The sequence below is a fragment of the Sparus aurata genome, chromosome 4, assembly GCF_900880675.1.
Source record: "Sparus aurata chromosome 4, fSpaAur1.1, whole genome shotgun sequence".
Lineage (NCBI taxonomy): Eukaryota > Metazoa > Chordata > Actinopteri > Spariformes > Sparidae > Sparus > Sparus aurata.
The window spans coordinates 29,101,704-29,124,638 of NC_044190.1; the positions used below are offsets into that span (position 1 = coordinate 29,101,704).

General features: G+C 41.6%; 1 protein-coding gene across 3 annotated transcripts in view; it reads right to left on the reverse strand.

Annotated features, from left to right (window-relative positions):
• LOC115580272 (CUB and sushi domain-containing protein 1-like) overlaps positions 1 to 22,935 on the reverse strand; it is a 419,751-nt gene that overhangs the window by 300,719 nt on the left and 96,097 nt on the right. For all 3 annotated transcript variants that reach the window (XR_003983835.1, XM_030414457.1, XM_030414456.1), the window contains exon 2: positions 16,862 to 17,078. Coding sequence is in view for 2 of the 3 variants with exons in the window: in XM_030414457.1 (XP_030270317.1) it covers positions 16,862 to 17,078 (217 nt within the window). In the remaining variant the exon portion in view is untranslated. The remainder of the gene's footprint in view (positions 1 to 16,861; positions 17,079 to 22,935) is intronic.

Sequence of the window (22,935 nt, forward strand, 5' to 3'; positions counted from 1 at the left end):
AAGAAAGTTTCCCCCTTAACCTACATTTTCATATTTGAAGAGCGCGAAAAAAAGAAAAAAAAAAATGTTCTCGATTTTTCAGTTGAAGCGTAACTTTTGGTCAGCCATTTAGCTTAAGATTTTTTTTTTTTAAAAGGGTGAAGCATGAAAAGACCAGTTTCCCGATGTATGAATAAAACGAAAAGCCAGGAAAGTGGAGAGCATCATTTGGTTTTTGCCTCTGATATCAAAGTGCTTCCGTCTCTGCACTTTGATGTATCTGTAGGAAAGAAAAAAAAAAAAAAAAGGGGGGTGGGGGTTCTTTTGGAGGCATTTCAAACTCTGGCTTTTTACCAGCCAGCCTTTTCCACCTTGATGTGTCTGAAACAAACATTTTTTTTTTTTTTTCATCTGTATTTTCAGGAAGTGTGTATTCCATATTACCGCTCAGCAAACACCCAAAGGGAGCAAAAAAAACAAAACAAAACAAAACAAAAAAACACAACAGTAAGGTTTTTTTTTTTCTTGGGATAAATGCCAGCTCAGATGTTCTATAAATGACATCCAGCCATTCAGCCAAGCCAGTTAGACAGTCAGTCAACCAGTGTGGGAAAGAAGTGCCAGGGGCCTCGCGTCTAAATGCCTGTGCACATTACATCTTGTGATGTTTTGTATTTTGGAATGCAAAAATATAAATCAACCGCCGTGCCCAAGGGAGAGAGCTAAATAAGAGAATGTTAAAAAAATGGCTGTTACTGTACATCTGACTGTTGCCTTGTAAACTCTTGAGTGTCACAGTTTGCATTCATCTGAATGGACATCTGAGCAGCGTCTCCTAGTGGAAACATGTATAACGTGATCGTTTATCGATCCCTGCAGGAACGCCATCGACTTCAGTACAGGTAAATCAAGAGTGCCCGTCTGCTATGAAACGGAAGCCAAACACATTATGAAGGTAATGCTGGTGATTGAGGTGAGAGTGAAGCGGCTGATCCGGTTTTATTTTGTATTTTGGATCTTTTCTTTGTAGCATTATAGTAGATTTTAACTCACTAACACATGCAGCTCATTTTGTTTTCATTTAATTGTTGGGAATTCCTGCATCTTTTATCTTGATTCTACTTCAACGCTGCCTAAATCCAAACTAATCCAAAGGATTACTTGACGGATTTTGAACTTTTACAACAGCTGCAACATTAAACATTAATGCGATGACAGCCCATTAAAAGTAGCGCTGTCAGAAAAAGTTACGTCCAACAAACTGAGGAGCGGCATTTGAAACATTTATCAGTCATTAATATTGAGGTAGGTGTTTTTTCATGAACGGAAGTCAAGGTTCATGTTTGTAATGAAGGATTGGGGGCTCATTATCTTTTATTAAAAATGGGAGAATAAAGTAATTCTAGAAAAACAACCAGCGTAATTACAGCACAGACTGAAAAACAGCGCTGCTTGTTTGACCCTGCGGCTTTGATCTCAATCACGCCGAGGCACATCTACAACTATCAACAGCGGCTACATTCAGCCGAATAAGAATTCAGCAGCAGCGGATAAACAAATAAATCTGAACCTACCTGAAACTCCCACTAATATCGCTACACGAGGCCCGATGTGTTTTTCTTCACGCTGTTTGAATTTCTCTCTGAGAGTTCAAACGCTGTAGCTCTGGGTGGTCAGCAACAAGAACCACTACAGGGTCATGTTTACCTTGTTACAGTGTCTTATTGCAGCAGAAAAAAAAACACAGAAATACTTTTTTGTTTCCAGTTTTATGGAGCGACTTAACACAAGCTGAGTTTTTGTTTAAACGCCGGTGGTTTTAACTTGTCACCTCGCTGCGCCAATATGGCGGACGTCTCTGCCTGGGGCAGTTAGATTTGCAACCACCATTTGGTATTAGGTGACTATTTAATGCAGCATTATGTAACTTTTTACTCTTAGAATAATAGTTGCAAAATCATTGTGATGGTACAGTGTCTTGTAATAGGGTGAATGGATTCCCCTGGCCTGCATGTTGAATTGTCCTTGGGCATGATAGTGAACCCCAAACTGCTCCTGATGTGCTGGTCGGCACTTTGCATGGCGGCCACCGCCATCAGTATATGAATGTATGTATTAACTACTGTAAGTTGGACAAAATTGTCTGCTAAATGTAAATGTTTGTAGTCAGCACCTACACATTGACACAGACCTGGGATTTGTATTCACGAGAGACGTGTTGCACTTTCCATATTTCTGATTATTTCTGCTAACACCAGTTAGTTATCTGACCATCCCCTGGCAAATATACAAAGCATTACATTTCAAACGCTTTACCGTGCACTTCAGGGGACGGTATACGTTATATATCTTTTATTTAGCCAGGTGAGATGTACACGCTCAACTGTCACATGCTACAAATGAGTAAAACACATCATTAAGTGCCACTCTGCTCTTGTTTGCCTGCAGTCTGTCACCTCCTGTGCCTACAGATCATTTCTTGCCTGTATCCTTAAATAACAGCACAACATTATACAAGCAGAGGAAGACTACGCGGGGACGGCTGCATTGAATTTGACAGATAGTAAATGACATCACTACAGGTGGCCATTGCTCATGGAGAACTATTCGTGAGTGCATATGTCGTTTAGATTGCCTTATCCGGAGTTGCTCTGTTTTTGAATTGTCATGTTGATTTTTGGTGATGTGTTTTTTTTTTGTTTTATTTTTTTTTATTTTCCCTCTTGTTCTGTCTTTTTGCTTGGGGTGAGATCTGATTCAGTTATCCGTGGAGTTTTTTCTTCCTTTCTGTTCTTGACTATGTTTTTTCTCCTCGTTGTCACTGCATCTTTTTATTTCATATTTAAGTTGTGTTCAGCACTCCTGTTCGATGTTCTGCCACCATTCAAACGAACTAAACAAGTAAGTCAGATAATTCACTGTGAAAGCGAAAAACTCTGTGACACGGACCAATCTGGATTCACGGCAAATTAAACTTTCTGCTGCAGATGCCTGGGTAAATGTGAGGGAATCTCAGGTTGTCAGCAGTATTACTGACAGCATGATGCAAGTCGTGTCTGTATTTTTTTCCTCTCTCACACGGTGTCGTTCTGCTCCGCTCCGTCTCCCTCAGTAACTTTCTGCTACCATTGCTTTGTCTTTCCTTCTGCATCCCCTCGCCCCCCCCGCTGAGTCTCAGCAGTAACAGGTGTTCGGTGAGGCGGGAGGCCTGCCGATCTAAATGTTCTCATCAGTCCTACAGTCCAGCTCAACAGCTGAACTCAGCATCAGTCCACAGCCTGCTCCAGCGACCGCCGCTCCTCTCGGTCACTTTCATTCTCGACAACAATTCATTCACTTTTCCTGCTGACAAAATACTCCCGGCTACCTCGGACCCTGGGGTCTAAACTAGAGTTTGTAAAAGCTGATAGAAATAAACAAAAAGTCGTTAAGGTCACAAGTGGCTTCGTTCGGGGTTTGATTTACTGGACTCCACAAAGACCTTGACCTGGCTACATGCATGTCATCAGAACGATTGATTAGTCTGTCAGCGAAAATGGATGAATAACAATTATGATAATCAATAAATAGTTTAGTTCCTTTATTTAAAAGATGAAGTCCATTTGCTTGATTTAGTGTCAGTCTAACATGTTTGGGGTTTTGAGCTGCTGGTCAGACAAAAACTGGCAAATTGAAGACGTGTCTTGGGACAAATAGTGATTAGAACTGTCAGAATGAGTCAGAAGTACTGTCTGACTGACTTGCGGGCTGTAAACTGATTTATTGATCATAACAATAATCAGAAAATTATTCATTAATAACAATGATCATTAGCTGCGGCTCTATAGATCACAACAAGACATGAGACACACAAAGATCTTACCGCCCCAGTGCACGACTGTAGCTGCATATTCAGTCATATTAATCATACTCTGAGTGAATGTTTGCATCGTACCAAGCATTCAGGCAAGCGTTAGAAAAGAGGATTATGCTACAAGAGCAGTTTTGAAAGCGTCTATGTAGATTTTGTTGCTTTCTTCCGCGGCGAAATGGGTTGGAATTTATTGCAGCTGCTGTGACTCCATGCTGACTGCAGCTGCCAGCCTCCTGAAAAAGGAGCAAGAAGTCGACTTTTTAAAGCCACCTTTCAAACTTACGGGAGGGGTAGTGATGAAAGTCTTCAGTGGAGTGTTCCTTAAAAACTCCACGGGCGAATTCAACTGGAGTTGTAACTTTGCTCGGCGCTTGGTCAGACGGACAGCTGAACACACGCGGAAACAACGGGACGAGGGGGGGGGGGGGGACTAAAATAGAATGCTTATTTGACAGAAATCGGGCGTATTCTTTTACTTTTCATCTCCGTTCAACTCTTATCATAATGTGAAAACTGCACTCAACTTTCTGATGTGCCGGTGACAAGTCGAAGCAGCTTAGAGAATTATCAGGAATACAATAAGACACAGACAGACGGACAGAACTACCAACCGCAGAGGGACTTAGTTCTACTAGCTTTAGCATTGTGTGTGTGTGTGTGTGTGTGTGTGTGTGTGTGTTAGTGTCCTTCTCTGGTTCCTATGTCTCTTTCTCTGTATGCCTCTGTGTCTCTCTCCCTCCCCCAGCAGCCCCACCTTCTCCCTCCTCTCCACTCTCCCTTCACTTCTCTCCTTCCCTCCCCAGCGGTAGTCCTGGATTAGTTCCATTGACTGGTTATCTAGTGTTGGCCTATTTTTCTCAGAAAAGTGTGGTTTTTACTCTGCAGTTACTGGGGGTGATCAAAGTTTTGTTGTGGGTGTGTGTTTGTGTGTTCGCAAGATGTTGCCTAGTACTTTGAAAGAATAATCCATTAGATAGTTCTCATTAGGTTCAATCAAAATCGCTGACCAAACTCCATTTAGTTTCATTGTTACTTGGACAAATGTTTATTTATATATTTTGGCTGTATAAAGTCTGGTATGCAAAAAAAAGGCAACAGTGAGCATATTAAAGGAGACATATCATGCTAGCTGTCAGGTTCATAACTGTATTTTGAAACCAGTAGTAGAAAAGGTTTAAATGCTCAAAAAACCCATCAGCTTTGTGATGCAGCATTTTATTCCCCCTCTGTCTCAAACGTTGTTTAAGCTGCTGTCTCTTTAAGCCCCCCCCCCCCCCCACAGACAACCAATCTGCTGTCATTGGTCAGCTCACAAATGCCCGAGCGAGCACCACTAACAACAACAGAGCAGCTGTGCCAAATCAATTTTCAGGAAACAAACTACCTGTTCTGCATTAATGTGTGGCATACTGACAGAGTGTGATGTCACAAAGTCACATAATTAAAGGCGGGACTACTGACGAGGCGTTTCAGGAGCGGTGTTTTCCGTGGGAGAGAGGAGCTTCTGTTGGTGCAGACTTTGACCTTGTTAACTTTTAAGATCTTTTAAAAGGTACGTGTACACAACAATATATATAAAACACTGAAGGAAAGAACAAAATCGAAATAGCATTATAGGTCTAAAGAGTAATAATTTCTAGGGCCTTTAAACATCAAATTGAAGTACTTTCATGGACTCTCAAGGCCCAGTTCCATCAAATATAACGACCGAACATGGCATAGTTTGAGACTCGGTTAAGGTTAGTTACAAAATATATCCTTCAAATCTTTCAAGGCCTCAAATTCATTATGTTGTAAGGATTTCTAAGGCCAGTGTTGTAAAATCGTACAATCAATTAAAATTAAAAATTAAGAAATTTATTGGACAAACTCAGCTCCCATCTACGCTGCTGGAGTCTTATTCCCGTTTGTTTATCAGCGCGTCAGTCACTTTATTTTTTTCAGTATTACCAGCTGCCTGTAAACTATTTAAAGACATAAGATCTCAATTTGAGCAGCAACATGCCATTAAAAAAAAAAAAAAAACGTAAAAGCAATATCTCATAAAGCATCTAGTGGCAGCCTGTAAAATCCAAATCAAGCGGAACCGGGCTGAGCAGAGCCGAGAAGAGGGCGAGGAAGTGTGGAGAGGAGAGCGGGGAACAGCGTAAACCTTACCCTTTCGCCTCTTCATTCAGTCTCCCTCTCTGTGTCCATCTCTTCGCTGTAATGCCTCTTAATTTTTTTTCCTCTGTCTCCATCCCTCTACATCAAAGACACAACACCTCACCTTTCCCTCCCCCCTCCTCCCTGCTGCCTCTGCCACGTGTATGCAAAGACACAACACAGCCCCATGTTCCGCCGCCTTTTGTACTCACAAACCCAAATCAGTTCTCTGAGCCACCCCACAGCGCTGCTAGATGCCTTTATTCTTGTACTTTTTCTGTGATCACTTATTCAGCTATCTCCGCTCTCTAAAATCCAAACAAGAAAACTGTACACAACACACTGTTACGTAATTATGCACAGAGGTGCCTGTGATGGCTGATGATTTAAGTGGCTAAAAATGCCCATGCATGTTCTTGTTTAAGCAACTGCAAAGGCTGACTTTAAGGCGGGCTATCCCAATGAGAAGATATATGTGAAAATGGCTCACTTTCTCATTTACCTAAAGAATACCCATACATATTCTGACTTCTGGACGATTCCGCTGGCCCCACCTACATCGGACAAGAGGTCGTGTGAAGATGGCACCACGAGGGGCCGGGAAAAGACGTAATGTAAATATTTGGTTTGACACGAGCCTGTAGCAGACTGGACCGGTGTCTTGTAGAGCTGTCATTAAAGATTCAAGTTCAAATGAATTCAACAATACGTAGTAGTATGTTAGAATCAATTTGATTTGTGTGGCTGGCAGCATTCGTCCGTCTGTGGTAAGAGCAGGTGTGCTATTCTATATAGTGTTTTGTGTCGAACTAAAATGCGTTGAGATTGTTGTGCAAGTTTCTCCATAAAGGGATCCTGAAAACATTGCATATCCTTGCATATAAATCTTATTAACTTATCAGTGATGGGATAATTACAGGCTTCTGGCAAGGGGCCTGATTAATCTGTGTGTGCTGAACTGTAGGCAGTCAGATGAGGTTGTACGCCAGTAGTGCGACAGCTGCTTTGTTCAAAGTTGACAAACAGCCTTATCTTTGTTAGATCCTTTGCCATCTATGGTGTGTAACCCAAAATTACTTTCACACACTGTGTCTCAGATGCTGCGTCGTGACTCAAGGCGGCTTTTCTTGCTAGTGCCCTCCTTTCTCGTGGCAAGCAACATAACAACACCAGCTTAGTTTACTGATCAGTTGGGCAGGCAATAGGTCAAATAGCTTATTTTGACCTAGGTCATTACAGTTTCGAATGTGACTTTTTCCCAACACGTTTGAATGGATGTTCAACTTCCGAGTAAAAAGTGATAGCAACACGGTCTTGGTTAGTGACTAGGTCTAAGCTAACATTTGTTACTACACCATTGTTGCACTGACTTCACAAAAACATTCCACCTTTTCCCTCTGGTTGAGTTTGTACTGGTCTGTGACAAATATTACTGCTGGCACCGGTGGAAGCAGAGGCTGCAGACGAGGACAGACATGTCCTGTAGCTGCTAACCCTCCTAAAATAATTTCATTAGCATGCATTTTTTTAGGGATTTTGTCTCATCTCGAAGCCATTTCAGCGACTGTTTTTCAGCCTGATGAGAGTGATATGAGGTTTCTTACATCTTCTCCCCCCCCGTGAAAAGGGTTTTGTTTTTATCAGTATGGCAAGTTTTTCCTCACTGGAATAGAGGATCTAAGGACAGAGGATGTTGTTCACTCTACAGATTGTAAAGCCCACTGAGACAGTGGGATTGTGTTTTTGAGCTATATAGATACAATTGATTTGATTTGATATACAGTGGAAACTGCCACATTCTTTAATCTTTGACAAAACAGATTTTCACACCTGAGAGAGATCCACATCATGCAAGGTAATTACTTAACTAAAACTCAGTTATGTCTCCGACTACTGTATACTGTGGCAGCTCTTACTCAGACTAACCATGAGGCTAGTGGCAGGGAAGGTCTATCTATACGAATAAAACCTCTAATCCGATAATCCCATCATACTGTATTTGTGAATATTGTAATCACAGGTTGCTTTAAGATCAGGTGTCACAACATAATGCAGGAAAGTAAAGAGGGTCTCTTGAAATAAGCTGTTAGGGTGACGTTACAGTGAAGTATAAAGGATGGGTGACAAAAATTTCAACTCTGTCTTTGCCCATAATGACATTGAGAGAGTTATTGGCTGCTGCGGTCGTTTGTTGTTTCCATACTGGCTTTGAATTGATCCCTAACTAGCATAAGGCCAGTTTAAGAGAGGAGGACTGTCCTGTTTTGTGTGTGTCATGAGCCTTCATGAGCAGTTTGTGTGAGGCAAATTAATTCTCCCTCAGTCATTGTAGGACGATTTCCCTCTTTGCGAGACACAGAGGTGTCTCCCTCCAACGGCATGCCTCCTGACAATCAGCTACAGTATTAAAGCAACTGTGTGTGTGTGTGTGTGTGTGTGTGTGTGTGTGTGTGTTGCTGACATTGGCAGTTCCATAGTGTGTTATAAGGGTGCATCCATGTGTAAATTTTTATAGCTGTTTAACTTTTTCATAATTACGTTGATTAAATAGCGTATAGCAATACTTAGTGCCATAATCGCTGTACTCCATAATTAACTGTGTCATCTAACGCAGGTGCTTGGTTGCACATGCATACATGCACGCACGCACGCACGCACGCACACACACATCCAATACAAATGCGCGTGCCGCATCATTTTTGAGTAAACGTGCAGCTTCGTTTTGAGAGGTGCACCTCACACACTCAGACCTGTGTTCATCCAAGTAAACACACAGGAGCGTGTCTTCCTCGTAGACAGAAAAAGTGATATAAAATGCAAATCTGTATGCACATATGTAGTTTATTAGATACACCTGACTAAACTAAATGCAATGTAGTTCACACGACTTTGTGTTAAGAGCTTACTGTATTGAATAGCAGGTTAACAGGTTTAGTTTCAGTGCTGAAACGGGCACCTGACTATTGTTTTAAGACACACAAAAATCCAGATTCTTGGCTCGAGCAGAGTTCCCAAAAAATATGCTGTTAATAGAGCTAGTTCATGGTACATAATGTTAGTTATACAGCCAAAATATAGGTATACAGCTGTATTTGCATATTTAGAGTTAGCGGACGCTTTTTTTCCAAAGCGACTTATAGTAATTCATACACTGATGGTGGTGGCTGCCACACAAGGTGCCGACCAGCACATCAGGAGCATTTTGGGGCTCAGTATCTTGCCCAAGGACACTTAAACATGCAGATCAGGGGAATCGAACCAGTGACCTTCTGATAACAAGATGCTGGCTCTACCCCTGAGCCACAGCCGCCCCAGAGCAGACATCATAGCCATTAAGGGTAAAAGTGAAAACAGACAAACAAAAAAAGCTTGCCAACAACATGACATCATCCTGTTCCAAATAAACACCATGGATCTTTTGAGGATCTCATTAATTTGCAGGAGTGTGGCTCACATACAGATTAATAAATATTCCTGCAGGGATCAAAAAGGTTTCACTTAACTTCTGAAATTGCAGATCCAAATGCTGCCTGACAAACCACTTCTGCGAGTGGCTCGTGTGCAGCATCCACAGTGGATATACGGTGAGGTGCTATCACAAGACCCGCAGGGCACATGACAGCAAGAATGTCAATGTTTTGCCCTGCTATACCTTCTGACCTGACTCCATAATGGCTCTGTTTGGTTGTTAGTCCAGCAGCACCTTCAGATAGGTTTGAGATCTGCTTCATGTCTTTACTTGTAGGACGACTGGTCTTTGGGCACTGGCAACAGCTTCTCTAAATTAAATGGCATACACAGCAGTAGATAATGGCCAGTCAGAGTTCAAGTAGGACAAAGATTATCATTTTAGTTTAGTAGTAGAAACCCTTCGAAAGTACCCATGTCTGTTTATACACTGACCCTTATCATTCCATATCAGCCAGGTATTTCAAAGGGACCAGAAGGACACATAAAGCACTAAACCCAATGCCGTCTCTCACGTCTAATAGACAAGCTCGGAAATTCTCTGGCAATGCCGGACTTACTATCCAAAGCTGGCCAGCCCACTGCTGCCAGCTCCAGGGAATGGCCAGCCTTGAAGCTGGGAGGTTTGATGGTGGGTCCACGGAGCAGAGAGGAGTTGAAGAATAATTTGGCTCATTCCCGGAGTTGGCAAGCTATACAACGGTCACTTTCAGGGCAGACTGGTTCTCTGATATGTGCCTGCCATTTTGATTTGAATCCCAATGTAGCTATTCTCTTTTGATTGGTGGGTGTGTTTTAATCTGAAGGCCCTCTACTCTAACATGCTTCACAGTAAGATACTGTGAAGCGTGTTACAGTACATAGCAAAGGTTTATGGCAAATATACTGTATTTCTACTGTGAATCCATTCATTGGAAAATTCTGCCCAAGAGAGCTAACCAATGAAAACAGTTGACATATCCATATTAAGCTATCCTCTAACATGTCCTTTGTAGCTCACCTCCACCGTACCAATAAATAGCAGTGTACAAAGAGTGTTGAACATGAAGGAGCACAGCTTTTCAAACATTTAACAAGATCAACACCCGCCAACAACCTCCCACAACAGCGCCCTAAAACCCCTGAAAGAAAACACATTTTTTGACCTCTGACACTAGATAACTAAAACTTTATTTTTCAGGATCCAACATTCCTTTTAATCAACCCGTCACAATGTTTTCTCTTCTGACTAATGTAAAACAGTGCTGGTGGTCTGCTAGGATTCAGGCAGCTTCAACGGACTCCATCGGGGACAGGCTGTCAGCGGGAAAAAGTACCACAACAAAAAACTTCTCCTTCAGCTTCCTCCTCTTCCCCGCTGTCCATCTATATGTGCAGTACGTTCCAACCAGGCAAGGTCTGGGCAAAGTGCTGTACAGTGTGTCTCCTTACACCACTTAAAATTTTGGCAAAACTCTGCTGTGAGTCAACAGGGAGTTTGGGAAATGTGCCTTCTTAAACAGTAAAAAGACACACAGGCAGGGAGAGGAGGCAGTGGTTCCTGCACGAGAGGAGCTTTTCAGTTTCAAAAAAATATTTTCACTCTGTTGACATCAGTCAACAGAGTGAGTGGGATGGAGTACAGTTAATGCTGCTGACGCACAGCTGGGGATGGAAAGAAGAGGCCACAGATGCCGGGTCAGCCCTTCTTCTATATATGAGATTGCAGCATTTCCCACACATGAGGTCTGAAAGATATATCCTGCCTCCTCTGTGCTCGTCTTTGTGAACAAAGAGAGGGCAGTCAGCTCCTCTTGGCTTCAGCCCACTGTCCATGTGGGCAGCCTGATGGGTTCATATCAGCAAGTCTTGCGCCATTCAGCCAGAAGCTGAGAGGAGGAGAGGGTTTTAGGTCAACTGGCTGACCACTGCCCTCTTGGAGCTCAGACAGAGAACAGGCAGCAGCAGGATAATTGGAATCAGCCCTTATATTTATGTAAAAACATAAGTTACACTTGAATAAGCAAAGAGGGGATACTGGGTATGATTCAGTAGCTCCCGACGCTCAGCTGGAGCTGGAGGAAGCCTTACAAGCTGAGCTCAAGCTTTGCCTGCAGTGGCACACACCAGGGAGACCCTGAGGGCAAAGAGAAAGGCTGGCCAGTGGTCTATGCTGCCTGTCCGCAGTAATGTCCGCACCACACTGAGAAGTGCTAACATCAACGAGGAGCGGAGTTAAGAAGAGAACAAGCCCGCACCTCCCAGCTTAGTCACTTGATCTCAATGACATTGGGAATGGGTTCACAGTGAGAGCTCACTGCACTACAGGCCAGACGCTTTAGAAGCGACTGATGCACTACTCGTTCCCTGATCTTTTGTAGTCGAGGGCTTGCAGCAGACAGAATGGCTCACAATAGACCTGATATGTTTGGCTGTAAATGATGTGGATGCCAAATAACTCCAGGGCTAATTAACGACAGTGACAGAGCATCCAAGCGCACAAAGGGTTGCAGCTGCCACCTCTTGTCACCTCATTTGCCACTGCAGTTATCTACTTCAACCTCTTTTTTTTTTATTATTATTAAGCTAATGAATTGGTAGTCCTTTAATATGCAGCAACAAGCTCTCGAGAGTTCCCACGTCCCAACAAAAGAAACCATCACGCCACCCCCATCGGTTCTTGGCATGTTTGCTTTTCTATTAGGTGATGCTGCGGCGTGTGTTCCCTAAATATCCAACAGCTTAAAAAATGTTGCACTTATGAGGCAGGAGGATAGACGAAAGCAAAGAACTCGAAGCAAAAACAGCAGCAGGTGATCGGAGAAACCCCCACATGGGGGTTGGGGGGGTGGGGCAGGCACAGGTGAGTTGCTGGTACACTTCACTTTCCTGTCATCACACCACAGCTGTAGTTTTTTGGAGGCCAGGGGAAATTTTTGGTGCAGCTGTCATTTCACCGCATGTGTAGGGCCTGCAGACAGCACACTCTGGTGGTTTCAGTATCCCAGCAGAAGAAGGCTGTGGGCCAACAACTTCAAAACACATACAGTCAGTAGGGGGTCCAAGGTGCAGTACGTGACAAGGTAGCCATGGTTATGCTGTCTGCTGCAGAGGCTGGAAAAAAAGCCCCAGTCAGTACAGACACATATTCAAGCCGTGAGCATATTCACATAAAAAAAATCCCGGGCAAACACAAGAAACCGATGAGCTAAATTAAATTAGTTCTGGTTGGAGGCTATTTGTATGAGAATCTATATGTATTTTGTGAAGACCAGTTCATGCATTTCAACTAAACTGCATGTCTGACCACCACAGAGGCAGCAAGTTGAATAAGGATGGATTTTCATAAACTGCAAAGCAGAGGAGAGAATAAAAACACAACGGAGGGAAGGACGTGAATAGATGATCAGATAAAAGAAGAGGTTTAAAAGGACCAATTTTGTTTTTAATTTATTTCAGAATTTCAATTTTATTCTAATTTATTTTTTTATAAAGCACTTTCTTTTGATTTTTTTTGTATACTTTATACCTGTTTTCACAGACATATCAGGACTTGACTTTTTTTTTAGAAGACATTTGGAAATTACCATAGTAAAGGATCTCATTAATCTGTGTTTTGAAGGAGTCTCTTGAGGCAGACTATTCTCTGATATAATCACGCCACAGTTCAGTGAGGCCAAGCATAACATAAGCCTAAAGTAAACTCCCTCAGTCATATCAGCTTAATGTAGAGCCAGAACACAAGCAATGGGTAGAATAATAAAGCCAAGATCACAAACAGCAACATGCCTAAAGCTCTCATAAAAAGCTGCTAAATGAATAGCTCAAACAAAGTCCCCATGATGTCAAAATCAGTGCTAACGTGTGTTTCTTTTGGTTTTTTATCACATATGTCTGCCCCATCTGTTGTCAGTATCTGGCCCGACATGGGCAAAAAGGTTGTTTAGTAAGTATTTTAAATAGTATTTTAGAAGCTAAAGTAACCACTAACTGCTGCATTTTGCCAGTTAGCTTGGTTAGCCATGCAGCTAGTGGACTCAGCCACAGAGTGCCAGGAGCCAAACCCTTAAAAAAAACAACTCATTACTGTGTTTTCTGCTGTCAAACCTGCTCTGTTGGTCTCAGAAGCTGTGTTCATGGGGCTGTAACATACATTTAGATCTATCGGAAAATGTAAAAGCCAATCTATATCCAAGACAAGTCCCTTTCTAGGCGCCTTTTTTTTTTATTATAGGAAACACATGCTGAGGCAAACAAAAGCACTCTGCAAGGAACCTCAAACATGTGTTAACACAACCAGCATCCGCCATACAAAGATATCACACTGGAGAAATTAGGATTCTAATCGAGAGTTTAGTTTTGGGATTTGAGAGCTAAAGAGCCAAAGGCAGCTCATGTTCCACAATCAAACATTTTTTTGGCATCTAACTGTCTGACACACTTAGGAATGCATCTGAATTTTCATGTTCATGATAACCTGAATACACATTTATAAAGAGATGATTTCCTTACTGCTGAAAAGCCCATGACCCATTTCCTTAACACTGGTTGACTTCCTTAACTATATACTGGCTCAGTTTATCATTCAACATACACGTCGTTAACAGCAGATTTAGCTTTTTCCAAAGAAGCCAACAACCAGAAACAAACCCTGAAGGTGGAACTCTGTGCACAAAACAAGAAGTACTTGCTCTGAGCACCAACCCACCACTCAGTATAGTCTGCGGTCTACATTTTTCTCCTCTAGCCAGTCGAATAGAAAAAGTATTCTGCTGGTGCTCAAGCACTGACACACAATACAGCTATATAATGTTTTCAAGGAAAAACCCATTGTTATCACTAACTGCACCACCAACCTCAAGACTGCTCGGTGCATTCCCAGCTCATCCCTCCTACACACAAGCACAGAACTATGAATAAGCTTCCTCCAGGTTGCCAGCTCTGTAGATGCTGCCCTATCCGTCCTCTCCTGCAATATTATAGTCCTACAACTCACCAAGCACTGAAGCTGCCAATTCACAAATGTTGTGCGTTTATTTCCTGTGCATTTTTGTTGATCAACAGAGAAGATACAAGATTTTGGCGATCCACTAGACAGCTCCATGTAATCGTGAGCTACGTCGGCACACTGGAGGGGATTTCATATTCAAAAACTTACCTAACAAAAATTTTAAAAAAGGGTAATTCAAATTGCAGTATGCTGATTCTCCATGTGGGCCCATGGGCTTTGTTGGAATGTTGAAACTATAATAAGGTTTTACATTTTTTTGTACATATATTTTTGGAGGGATGATTATATGATTAATTGATAAGATGACTGACAACAAATCTGATCATCAATTCTCGAGTGTTAGTGTTTTGCTGTGTCTGGTATAAATTCACTTTGAGGCTCTGGGAAACACAGATGAATATTTTATGTAAACGTTTAAACCAAACAATTAATTGATTATTCAAGAAATTAATTAGCTGTTTGATCCATAATAAAAAAAAAGACATTTGCAGCCCTGTATCTTAAGTTTACTATAACAAGCTCACAGACTCTTTGTTAATTTAATGATTCAATCTTATTTCTTCCCAAATCAATAAACTTCCAACAAGATTCATTTTTAGCTTTATTAGATGATATGTTTCTAGTTGTTTATTTTTTGCATTGCTTACATTGCTGCCGAAGAGAGCGTGCTGACTGTAGGTCATTTAACATTTACTAATATAAAACTAAATGCTTCTGCACTCTGCGAGTTTCACCTGTATGGTAAGCTTAAATTCCACTGGTGATGGTTTAAAGAAAAAGACTCAATACCCCTGATTCACCCCTGATTCAATAACCTGATATATTAATGTGCAGCATGCTGAACCTGAAATCAGCATTAAAAGCTGCACATTATATGAGTAATGCCACACTCTTTCTTCTCAAGAAGATTATAAAGTCATTCAAATAAGGGAGCATTTAGAGTTGTACCTGTTTCGCCTCCAGGGCATAGAATTTAGGTTCTATGCTAATTGCAACATTATCAATGTGTTTAATGATCCTGAATCCTGAATTGTAAAAGATAAGAATCATCTTTTTATTTTTATTTTGCCTCATCTATAGGTCAATAAGTACTTTCTTTTCCGTGTTCTTATATCGTTTCTCTTTCTGGGGACTTTCTACCTTAACAACCTTAACACTGCCAGAGGAGAAGATCTCAGTTTGAATTGTACAGCTTACAGTATATTACATGTAATACAGAAACCAATTTCTGTTCTGCCGTTGTTCCATCTGTGCCTAAATGTTTTACAGAGAAGTAAAATCCTTACTCTTTACAACAAAGTGATTTGCCTTTTCTTTTCTTTTTTTCTTTTTTCCAGGCCTGTGTTTCCTGCCATTGCTCTTAAGTACACGGGTAACATGGAATAAGCCAGACATGTTCATGGGCCCATAGGTCTAAAACCCTTGTAGCCTAAATTACAGAACAGATGTTTGCCACTTTGCCTTAAGCTCATCAAGGAGAGGCACAATTTCAAATGAAAATATGACTAGAGATAAACAACAAAATAAAATATTCAGACTCCTTCACTCCTTCAATTCAGACTCCAGAACTGTTAAAAAGCCACAAATCTCATGTAAACATGCTTATATGATGAGTACAGCTGACACATTTCATAGTTACAATCAAAGAATTATCAAACAAACAAACACAAACACAGGCATTGCTACAATTTTAAAAGTAATGTCCATGATATCATATTATTTTTACACTTTTTGTTCAATATGCCCTCCTTTTCATAGTCAAAACCCAACAACAAAGTGGAAGGTGTTGAGTCCTGATGATGATGTTTACTGACCTCTCATGAAACATACACATGTGGTAAAACTGGTATTTAGCAATGTTAGTTACCCAAATGTAGAAATTTAACACCAAACTTCTCAATATCACAGAAAAATAAATCCATTTCACCATCTAATTATAAACGTTCTCTATAACTTACCATCTAAATTGTATTTAATATTTTATATTCCACTGTATTGTGCTACTGATTAAGTTTCAGACGATTTGTTCTTCCCAGAAGCATTGCCGAGTCAAAATCTCTGCTTCGTCAAATCTCAATTTATTTTGTCCAACTGCTTTTGTCACCGTGAAAAATAGTGGACCGTGCTCCAAAATGGGGTGTCCTTTTATAAACTTTTTATCCAATTTAACAGAAAAGCCACTCAAATTAAAGCTGACACTTACTGTTCTTTGACACTGTGTCATTTCCCTTTTAGGAGAAAATAAGTATTCAAAGAAATGTGCTGCTGTCCACATGTCAACTTTTTGTTGACAGGAGGTAGATGAGCAGGCAGGCTACGCTCAAAGTGAGACAGTCAGAGGAGTTTGAAGAGAAAGAGGGAAAAGAGATCAACAGAAAAACAGGGAAAAAAAAGACCAGATTGTAAATAAGGGATTCATTTCTAACCTCATTTTCAAGTTGCCAGGTGACGGTTGTCCATCGTAAACTGATACAATATCAAAGTCTTCCTCCAGCGCTAGCGTGACGAAGGTTAGCTGGATCCGGTTCCTCTCCCCTGTTATTATCAGCCATGTACAGTTGGCGTAGTTGGGATAACCGTGCGGGAAACCAGGTGATTCTATGGTACCATTCAGTCCTTGGACTACACCGCCACAGGATTCAGCTGAAAGAGAGAGATGGCACAGAATCATATTAGAAATAACAGGAGTTTCTCCTCGGACTGATTTATATCATTTAGACCTGAAACTATGGCTTTTTAATTCCCGGCTTGCATACTTCAGATTCTAAAGATACAGACTTTGACAATTTTTTTTTTTTGCCTTTAGCTTTAAGGTTAGTCAAGTTCCGTGCAGAGCTCGGGATATGAGAATTACGAGGGAGTGTAGATTTGCACCGCCGCCATTAAAGTTAATCATGCATTTTTCAAATTCTATCCTCCAAAACCTTTAGAGATAATGTAATAGATTGTGGGTTTGATGAACACTTAGCACAGCTTAAATATTCACTATGTGCCAAGCCATGTGTCACAAGAGTTAACAAGCGCTTGTTCTCACATGCATCTCCAACATAATTTAACATATGCCTCACAGCCTCCCATGGCACTGCTGCATATGCCATGTGAAGCTTTCATGCGGATGGCCTGAGTGTGTGTACACTCTCTCCTGACAATGTTAGTTTTCTCATCCACTGATCTCAGACCAGAAATAACTTCCCATGACATGTACGGTTATAAACACTTAACGTTGCACAGAACGTGCGCTGGTGTTGTTTTAAGAGTTTGTACCGTGTGATCAGATTGTTCATTCACCAGTATCCCATGATGGGCACTCAACCTTCAAACGTGCAGACAGGAGACCTTATACAACCCTTACATTGCCTATTCCCCCCAATCCACCAAAGTGAAAGGATGAGCATTGAGCTTATATTGTTTACGTTAACTACAGGGACCCACACTCGCATTAACACATGCGTACCCACACCGCCAATAACAGCACACAGCACAGCTCACATGCAGCTATTATTTAGAATACTTGCGCTTACACTTATGAACACAGGAGACATAGCTGCACAGACACATACAGTACACAGAGGATCGGATTATATAGCTGGCTAGGTTCTGAAGAATTCATGAAAAGCTTTTACTTTAAGTGTGAAGTTCAGTGACAGAACAGGGGCAGTAAATAAATAATAAGCAGCTCTTAAAGATGCCAAAACCTGAGTTAATGTGTAACAAATAAGCTGAAAGCTATACATGTAACCGCAGTGGACGAAAACGAAGCAGAGGTAACCCAAGACAGGACTAAACATACGCACACTAAAACGAAAAACCCAAGCTGTAACAGTTTGCGTATGTTTGTGGTGACCCCTCGTGGCACGGGGGTCGTGGTCCAGTGCAAACAGCCACACAAGATTATGCGCATAACACTGAACCGAAGAACAAATCGGGTTCCCAGTCAGATTACAACTGAGAGGGGATTGTTGAGAGGGGTCGTGCACCGAATTCTGAATGATTCAGATTCAGATTTCAACCAAAAATAAATCGGTTCAGGAACTGGGATGTTGGCTCGAAGCTGAACCAAGAACTAGCAGGTATTCCTTGACCTGAGGAGCAAACAGAAGCAGGTCTGTCATATCATGCAGGCTGCTGTTGTCACAATGGCTCTCCTTAAAACTGGTGGGAACACGGCTGGCTTGCTGGGTAGCACCGGGGTTTAACGAATCTTGAACAGAACCCCTCCAAGAACCGGAGATAATTTGGTGGGAGAGACTTGAGACGGATGGACATTTTTTTCACAGTGGACATTTTGACCCATCAAAGCAGGGAAAGCACAGGTGAAATGTCCAACATTAATGACGGCTGCATTCCATTTCGGTCAGCTATTTCCAGTGATCCGGCTTCGTGCATGCTCACTCACAGACACGGCTGCCAGGGACACTTAACAGAATGGAGCAATCGTTAACATTACCGGCAACACCTGTGCGTTGACAAGTCGAAATGTCTGCCGCGGAAGGGTTCATTGTGGATGAGACAGGGACCGTGTGCGGGTATTCCTCCACAATTGTGAGGAATGTGAATGGAAACACTTCACACAACAATCCCTCTAAGTTTGGAATTTGAGTTTCCTTCCTGTACCAAACTCCCATCGGACAGAGGCTCCGCTAAACCAGCATATCGTCTCCGTGCGGTTTACCCCTACTATTACCAACTATGTCGACACTAGCTTACCGAAGTAGCCTTAATTGATAAAAATCTAATGATGAACAGAAACATTTCATGGAAAAAAACCTGGAACTCCAACTGTTTATCTGCTGCGGCATCGAAGGCGTAACCACGTGGTTCCACACGTAAACGCTGAAAAACCCGAGCAACACAGTGAAAAACAATCAGGGTTTAAGGATCCTCCACCTCGGCTCGCTGTGTCTCTCTCAACCCTCTGTGTATCCACTCTACTCCTCTTTCGTCATTTACAAACTCTTTGTGCACTTCTCCCTTCTCTCTCCTCCATCTTTCATCTTCTGCTGCTCTCTCCTTGAGAAACACTTTATACAGTTTACTCCTAAAGCTACTCCGATATCCAGGGCACGTAGCACAGTGTGTGTGTGTGTGTGTGTGTGTGTGTGTGGGTGGGTGGGCGGGTGGTTGTGCATGTGTATGTGTGTGGGTGTGTGGCCAACATGAAAGCCAGCAGTAATTGTTTCTCAGATAGCGATGGCTATTGATTTATTAACCTTATATCACTGAGAACACACTCTCTCTTTCACACACACACACACACACACATAAACACAGTAATGCTGTGTACAACGGTCTACTAGGTCACAGTCTACTCAACCGAATGCTGACAAAATATGTGTGCATCTGTTTTTTCTACGTGTCTTTTATCTTTTCCCTTCAAAACGAGACCAGAACGTTCGGCGCTGTGCACACACCAGATGTTCCTGTTTGTCTGAAATCACACAAAACACACAAACACCCATAAATACCTATACGCAAGGCCCGAAATACACAGGCTGGCAGCAACGGAGACGCACACATGTACTTGAGGTAACACACACAAACGCACACACAAACTTTAAACCATCTGGAGTGTCCAGATTAATTTCAGATTGTTCTCCGCTGTCTTTCCAACCCAGTTCACCTCTCCCCCTCAGCCGTCTTTGTGTCTGTCTCTCATTCTGTCTCCAGTCGTCTCTCTCCTTCCCTACTCGGTCTCTTCCGCCGCCAGATCCCCCTCTGCTCCCTTTGAGCAGATGGGGGTAAGGAGAATTCACCGGATACTTGCATCAATCCGGAGACCATATTGTAGAACCGCACTCGGGGCATTTTCAGTAAAAAGTACTTTGCCTTGCCTCTTTGTTGATGCCGCGTTCAGTTCTACCCTGTCTGGTTTTTCGTGATTAGACTTTGTTAGTTTAGCGCAGCTCCTCTGCCAGAGACTGTCCGGTAACTGACAGCCATATGGTCAGTCCTTCCAACAGCTGTCTGTGTGAGCAAGACAACAAACATTTACTAATTGTAAGAAATGACAGAGGAGAAAAAGAGTCTGGATGTACTTAGGTACAGCAGCGCTTTGAGCCAAACGCTTACATACTCGGAATGACAATGATAACGTGCTGATGTTAAGCAGCGCTGACATTTAACATGTTAATTTAGGATTAATTTAGTGCGTTATTCTGCATTCGCTGATTAGTATTACACACAAAGTACAGCCGAGGTTGATTATTCTGCACAGTATAGTATTTGGTCATGAACAAAGAACTGGACAACCCCAAAAATTTTACCTGATAATGGCGTTAGACCAGTGTTTTTTTTAAAAGTAGGTTTGGTAAAAAAAAAAAGAAAAAACATGTTTCACATTAAGTCTCATTGTGAGTAGGACAGATGTGTATCTTTTAAAGTTGAATCAACTTGTCCGTGAATTCAAATTGAATTACTCGAACCGGCTGTTTTACCAGCGTAGCCGACCATTTTGCGACCATTTTGAGACACTGCGTACGTAACGTATATTAGGGGGTATCACTATTTACGTCAAAAATGATCAACACAGTGGATTGAGATATGAGCCTGAAGTTCTCAAGTTTGGAGCCAGACGTTGCTTCACTGGTGTCTCTGAATAAGCAGCATAATTTCTTCCCATTAAGAAGTGAGTAGGCTATGCTGTTTTGGAGGGCTGTCATCTAATTAGGCTGTAATTTGTAATACGCTGCTTACGTAGGGGGGATGTTGAGAAATTAGATGATTTGTGAAGTTTTTTATCATTTTATTTCTTGAGTGGTCCTTGATCCGAAAATGAAACACTTCACCAGACCAAAGAAATTATAGAAGCTTTTACAATTCATCCTAAGCAGGACATGAACATCTGTACCAAATTTCAGTGACGCTATATAATAACCATCATTAATTATTGGTACATTTATAGTTTATTGAACTTCGGTTAACATTTTTTTTACTGTTCACAAACAGTAAAATGCTTCATTAACCATTAAGCATGCAATTGTTTAAAGTTGCAGTTGATGTACATGATAATATGCAAAAGTAAATACTTTGTAGTTCATCTAAAAATGATATTTGGATGGCTATTATAAAGTTGCAACTGATGGTTATAAACCTTTACTATTGCTTCAAAAATGGTTCATACAGATTTTGTTGTTTTCTAACAGTGAAGTTACTATTAATTATGCGTTATTACCATTTGTCAATGATATTTCTTCTAAAGTGTCTGAAATTTATAGCCATCGGAACATTTTACTAAACAACACCAATGTTTCCCTCATGGTTACACTGGAGGAAAAGTCAAGAGAGCCCTAAAAGTGGTAGATCCACAGATGGACGGATGGACGGATAGATAGATAGATAGATAGATATGTTTATTCATCCCTAAAGGGAAATTAGGTAAGTGTGGTGTTGAAAAATGGTTATATGCTCAATAAGCAGCAGTCAAAACAGAGTTTAAGAGCTCCCAGGTTTGTAATGATGAACAACAACAAGCCGATCCATTGTGTGACTTTATTGGATCAAACATGCGATAGTGTACAGCCTTCCACAACTGAGTTTGCGTTGCGTACATCTGCATCTGGATCGTGACGGAGCTCACAGTCATATATATAATAGCTCTGGGTTCTGTTTCTCGGGAGACAATGATTCAACACCTGTTGATGGAGGCTACCCGCTGGCCGATGAGTCATAATGTGCCTCGAAACACAACGTACTGTTTTCTTCACCTGCTCGGCTCAATAATAGTGCCGCCTATTATTTTAATTATCAGAAATTCAACATTTAATTTGATGGGGAGAGATTGGGCACATTTAAATCTGAGTGATTCTGGTCCACGCGTCGGTCTCATTGTGGAGGTAACAGATTAGAAAAATGCTGTATTCATAAAAGCAGCAGGAGTAATTATTTTCTCCCATGTTCCTCTCTCCCTTCTCTTTCGTCGCCGCTCACCCAGTACGTTTCTCCAAACTCCTCACATCTTTGAAGATCAAAGAAATGTATTTACTTATATCATCCGTGATTTTTGTGTCTTACTTCCCTCACTTGATCGGGTGAGATGTGCCGACAGACCGATCAACATGTAGCTCTGTGTAAAAAAATGAGAGCATGTGAGTGTGTCAATCTCTGACTGTGTGTCTACAAGTTGTGTTTCAAACAGCAGCTCCAGTCACAGGGCGACACGAACACACACACGCAGAGTCAGTCTTCATTAAAACACAAGGCTAAATCCACAGGTGGGTTTTGTTTGATTTGCATCTCATGGGCTTTGAGGCTTTTCCCCTGTAATTTACAGAAAAGTTATAAAAGAAAGGCACATGCAAGTCTGCAGGGCCGCACACTTATGCTGCCGGAGACATGTCCCAGGTTATAATTCAGATGACTACACGCCATCTAACAGGCATTCCTGAGAGCTGTGTTGCACATGATAACAATCACACCAAAGTAGGTCAATACTCAGCTTTTTCCATTTATACAGTAAAGAGATGTTTAAGAATTTGTATTTCTTCAGGAATAGATTCGGCCC